General features: G+C 37.6%; 1 protein-coding gene across 1 annotated transcript in view; it reads left to right on the top strand.

Moving 5' to 3' along the window:
* Positions 1-1,510: 1,510 nt before the first annotated feature.
* Positions 1,511-5,961, top strand: part of LOC137915108 (dual specificity calcium/calmodulin-dependent 3',5'-cyclic nucleotide phosphodiesterase 1A-like) — a 48,760-nt gene continuing 44,309 nt past the window's right edge. Inside the window, exon 1 of the mRNA XM_068758594.1 lies at positions 1,511-1,751. Coding sequence (XP_068614695.1) covers positions 1,511-1,751 — 241 coding nt within the window. The remainder of the gene's footprint in view (positions 1,752-5,961) is intronic.

Below are 5,961 nucleotides of genomic sequence, written 5' to 3'. Positions count from 1 at the left end.
TAGAGCAATAAACATAGAGATGATGACTCAAATCTGTGGACAGTGCAATATTTGAAGATACATTTTGGAAATGAAATAGCATGACATAAATCAGTTCGCCTGAAGAAGGGCAAATAGTAATCATGATAAGTAATGCATAAATGGATTAGGGCAACAAACAAGCAAACAATTGTCTGAATAATTTATGTCAACAGTTTTAAAATCTTGAATTAAAAATGAATAATTTTAATTGATATAATTTCAAGAAACAACACTGATTTGTTGAATAATCTTATATGTTTCATGCAAATAAGGAAACTATTCATTTTATTGGTTTTTAATTGCTGCTTTGTAAAGGACGGTCATCCTAGAGGTGAAAATGAGCCAGCACACATCTGCAAGTAATTCTATTTTATTCAGGAGCTTCAGGAGGATCTTTGCGTTGATATCCTACCACCAAGCTATATAATACAGTTTAATATAATACAAAAGAATAACAATAGAATCTGAAATCAACTGGATGTTTTGTTGCACATTTGCACTTAAAAAATAAAATTAGGACTTGCGGTAACATCTGTTTGTCAAATGAAGATCAAGACCCAACTTTAAAGAAATTGTTAATCTATGACAACGAAGCATGGTCTCGTCATGTAATGATGTAATGTAATGCCATGACTGAAGCAGCACAATGACTGCTCAACTGAGCCTCAGCTAAGAGTGTTTGTTGACAATATATTATCTGGAAATACGATCCACTAAATCAAAAGTTCATTTCAAATGTTTTGCTTTTTGTTAAAAATACTGCCAAAATGAGCAGTGATGCTTTGTTTGAGCGCAACCCAAAGGATTTTGTGAATTTCTCAAATGATGCTATTTTATATTTCATTTAAGAGCAAAATACCTGACCCCTTATTACATGACGTTTATCTGACAGCTATAGTCATTTCTCAGATTATGATTTCACATGTGAAACACATGATAAACAACCCAGCACATGCTTCATTTAATGCCATGCTTTATAAAGCTTGAATCACTTTTAAGTCTTACTTTTCTCACCCAGGTCAAATCTCTAAACGTGAATTAAATGAACGCTATCTGCAACAATAGATGGCACATTTAAATCCGAGCAGTTGTGTTTATACCCATTTTACTGATCTCTGCCGGTAAATTAATGTCGCTTGTTTTTTTCGCCGGTCTGCCCCGAGAGATCAGCGTGTTTATCAACCGAGCAACTTTCTCCGTGAGACGCGCCTGTCGGAGGAAACGCAGGTCGTTCCGGTTTTTTTTGGCTCTTTGATCATTTCGATATTTTACAGTCAGTTAATATCGCTTAAAGTGAAGTGCCACGCTAATGTTTTGAGGGAGACAGACGGGTGGGTGTTTCCGCAGCGTTTTGTTTATTTTTTTTTTTTTTTTATTTGACGAATAACTTAAAAAAAAAAAAAAAAAAAAAAATGGAGTCTAGTTTCAACACTATAAGGAAACGCAGAGTACCCGAATCCGACTGAAGCTTTTAAACCTCTTTTTGGTAATGGGCTCCGTGACTTCTGCTCTAACGAGGACGAGAAACGCGTTGGTGAAAGTGGGTTCACAGCCGGAGAGCCTCGACCCGGAGAGGAGCCGCGCCAGGAAGAAGAGCACGCGGGTCAAGGTATCGAGCCAAGCCGGCCGGCAGAGCTCCCGCGCGTCGCTGTCCGAGGTGCTGAACAGGCAAGACTCCGACGGAGCCGGACAAACTGCGAAGAAACATATACCTGAAAGTCAACAACACGGTGAGCTGAATGGTTAAGGCTGGATAAAATGTTTACTCAAGTACACTTAGAGTACTCGGTTACAGTACTCTACATCCCAGACCGTTCAGTGTAACTGCAGCATGCTCATTTGAGGTCTAATTTAGGGCCATGGAGTAAATATTTTATTATTCTGTACAAATGTTTTTTTTTTTATTCATCTCTCATGAAGTGGTCTCAGTTTATGGGACTATTTATGCAATATATTTGTGTGTTGATATACTGAACAGCTTTGTGGTTCAGTTCCTGGATTTATCTGTAGTTGAGAGCAACTGGTCACTTCAGAGGATCGCTGTGAATACAGCCACCCGGGGGAAAACAAGAAAAGGTCTTCACAGAATGAATCCAGTGCTCTTTGAAGACCGACTTCAATGCAACATATCTCCACTCCTAGAACATCTGTTTCGTGTGTGAGGCATCTCTAATAAACCAAATTATAGTCCCATTCATTTTCAACAAATCATCACTTGAATTTTTCAGCGATGGTTTGTGTTGGCTTTATCTGAACCACACTAAATAATTTAAACTTAATCAGCTTTGTTGTCTTCTCTATTAGACAACTGTATAGGTGCTGGTAATTCAGGCATTAAATAATAAAAAAAAAACAAGATGGGATTTTTATTTTATGGTATATAAATGATTCACGCAAGTAGTGATATAAATCTTGTAAAATGAAATGAGCACCCTTTCCCTCAGGTTTCTGCCCATTGTGTTACTCAGTGCTTCCTTCAGTTCATGATTTTTAGTTTCAACTCTCTGAACTTCTGCCACCTCTACTTCCAACTCTCCTCATACCTCGTCCAATGGAAAACACCTCTCCCTGGCTGATTCCAAAATATTGTCTGCGCTGTTGTGTTTCCATGACTGTATGACAGTGTGGGCTCCCAGTGAGTCTCCTCCCTGCTCCCCGGTGTAGTTTTAGTAGCGGAGTCCTCTGCCTGACTTTTATCTGGCTGCACCTATAGTCTCTCCTGAGGAGGAAAACACAGACATTCGATTTCCCCATCACCTTATCTGTTCCGTGTTAGACGGTCCCAGTGGTGAAGAGACCTCAACTACAGCTTGGTTCTGGAACTAGAAACGTCAGACCGTGGCTCTTACTGGAGCTGCCATTCCAAATGAGACTGCACAACCACTGTTAAAGTGGACAAGTTGTTTTTAAGCACTGCCACTGGCATTTCACCCTCCGGAAATCCAAGACAAAGAACAACGTGAGCTTTACAGTAAATGTATTCCAGTCTGTCATGGATTGGGGTGTAAGTAGAAACTACTGAAGATATTCAATATTGATGTTCAGGAGCTGAAATTTCTTGGCTGATGATTCCAATACTTCTACAAGGACTAGGACTAGATCACATTCAGAGGGTTTCCAGTGAGTCACTGTATATTTTGAAAACCCAACAGAACATTTGATTTCTGGATTGGTTATGTGGTGTTCACAAAGGAAGCCAGTATTGGTTTGTGTGTTTTTGTGATTGCTGACCCCATATAAATAATAACTGAGTTCTTATCCAAGGAGGACATCGATTGTGTGTCAAAATGATCTTTCTGATCATTTGTTTGCCCTGCTGAACTAACTCTCATCGAAACTGTTTTTGCTTCCTTTAGCTGTGGAACCATACTGGTTCAAAAATCATTATACTTTTTCCTCATTATCTTGAGGGTCTTGAAGCAGCAGGATTTTGATGTCACTTCATGCAGCTTTTTGTTTTGTCGTCTGATTTCCCTCTGGTTTCCCCACACAGGCCAACATTACCCTTAAAGGCGTCTCTAATGAGTATTTAGCAGGGGAAAAGGCTGAGTCCCTGGCACCATGTGTGTCTTAATTACATGACTATGTCACCGTGGTGACAGTAGAATAGGAACTGACAAAGTGTGTATAGTTCCATAGTCTAGAGGAAACCTCTAAGGGGCTTGTTTTTCTGTTGGATTGCGTAGTTGTTGTCTTGAAGGATTTTCTACTACCTAGAAAGACAATGCAATCAACAGGTTTCCAGTCTGAGGTTATTTTTAAATGATTTGCAGAATAAAATGAAATAAAATTGCGATTAAATGTCGGGTTATCACTGTCAATGAAACCAGAGCCTAGTAGGACTAAAAGTCATTAGTTGTAGTAGTTATTTTAATTTGTAATTTATTTTATTTCTTTGAGCATCAACATAAAAATCAAAAATCACATTTAATAGATTTGACCACATATCAAAATGACACTATTTGTGAATTTGAGTTTATTTGAACCAATAGGCCATTTCTAATTCCCCAAGGTAGTCCTCACCGCCCCTTTATCTCCACAACTAATTAGTGCGTATTGATGATAGCCTGTCCTAGTGTTTGATGATCAGATCAAAGGTTGAGCAATACTCAATGGACATACAGCAAAAGCAAGCGGGTGCTTCTTGTGGCAGATCAATCCAGCGTGGCATGAGTTTTGTTCGGAAAAACAATTTAAAGTTATCTTTAGCTCAATTAAAACATTGCTGTTGCTTTACATTTGCAGTATTTGCAAACATCCCATAAAAACCGAATGAGGTCTCTTTTACATTACTCTAACAAGCACCGTTTTCACAGATGTAGGTGAGGAGAACAACACTATACATACTCTTAAACCACATTAGCGTAATGAGTGCTATTTGCCAAATAAACCTCTTCTAATCCTCAGTGTAAGGTATGCAGCAGGAAAGGTTTTCCTGTTGCCTAGTGACAGTGACTTGGCGTGAACACTTACCTTTTGAGAAAATGTACCTTTGCAAGGACTCAGCAGATTTATCGGTTCATAATTACCTCTCAGAGCATCTGTTCTACCTCCTCAACTTTGGCATAAAAGCTAACATAATGTAGATTAGATTATATAATAACTGAAGGTGTGAACATGTCAACAGGTGTGAAGCAAAATTATTGAGACACGCATGATATCGGTATTATCATACCCTAATAGCAGCCAAGAGTCACATATTTTATTTTATTGACATTACATCAGCAACATATTGAAAATCACATAGATTGATGTACTGCATAAAATACTTTAATTAAAAAAACCAAAACAATACAAAGTGGTGTCATTAAGATATTTTTTTTTGTCTTTATACAACTCTTGTATAACCTGATTATATACAACCTGATTAATGTAAACCAACATATACAACCTGTTAAGGGTTAGTTCAAATTACACGACCCAGTCGTAGACAAGATGATGGGAAAATGTTCAAACAAAACAAACAAAAATACTTCATTAAAACTAAGGAAGAGTACAAACAGGAAGCAAAAATATGAATTAAGATTGTGATGTATTACACTAAAAAATATTTTACACTTTAATAAATATTTTACATATATTCTGTAACACACACACACACACGCACACACACGCAGGTCCTATAGCCATGCAAATAGCAAAGAGTGGATTGTTGGGCAGCCACATGGTGGTGCCCTGGAAACAGGTTTTGGTGCTTGGTGCCTTACCCAGTGGTGCTTTGGCACTGCCCAGGAGGTGAACTGGCACCTCTCCAGCTGCCAGTCCACATAATGTATCCATCCATCCATCCCTCCATCCATCCATCTTCTTGTAGACGAGATGATCGCAAATGCCTCCACCATCGTTATATTAGAAAGTGTTGAGACTTTTAAAAGAATGAATGAATGAATGAATACATTTTATTTTCAAACATGTATAAAAATATGTAAGTATTTGTACATACAAAACAAAGAAATACTGATAAAATAACAACAACAACAAAAAAAGACATAACAAAACACAGCACATAGTTCGAAAAAGGAGCAGGAAGAAGTGGAACACTTAAAAAAAAATCCTACCCCTTTCTAGCTATTAATCAGTTTATTGCAAAATATTCAACATAAATACTTGTATTAATAAACCATAAAATACTTGAGATATTGCTTTACATCCAGTGTTTTAGGTTAGCTGGTGTCAGATAGTATTTGTGAATATGAAAAATAAAATCCAATCCAATTAATAGCTCCATAATGTCCAAACCCAGGCAAATCCAGAATTGCATTCAAAGTGACTGTATGTTTTCATATAGTTACCTGTCTGAAGTCCAAGAGACTAAGTTCGGAAGGAAGTCAATGCTGAAGCGTAAAATTAGTAAAAATGTCAAACCTTACCTTGTTCATGAATATTTCTAGCTGATTTGCACCAGATAGGGTTTTATTGGTGATGGTTGGAGATGGTTAT

Source organism: Brachionichthys hirsutus, unplaced genomic scaffold, assembly GCF_040956055.1.
Source record: "Brachionichthys hirsutus isolate HB-005 unplaced genomic scaffold, CSIRO-AGI_Bhir_v1 contig_273, whole genome shotgun sequence".
In the NCBI taxonomy this organism is placed as follows: domain Eukaryota; kingdom Metazoa; phylum Chordata; class Actinopteri; order Lophiiformes; family Brachionichthyidae; genus Brachionichthys; species Brachionichthys hirsutus.
Note: the sequence above shows the minus strand (reverse complement) of the source record. Positions and strands in the feature narration are given on the sequence as shown.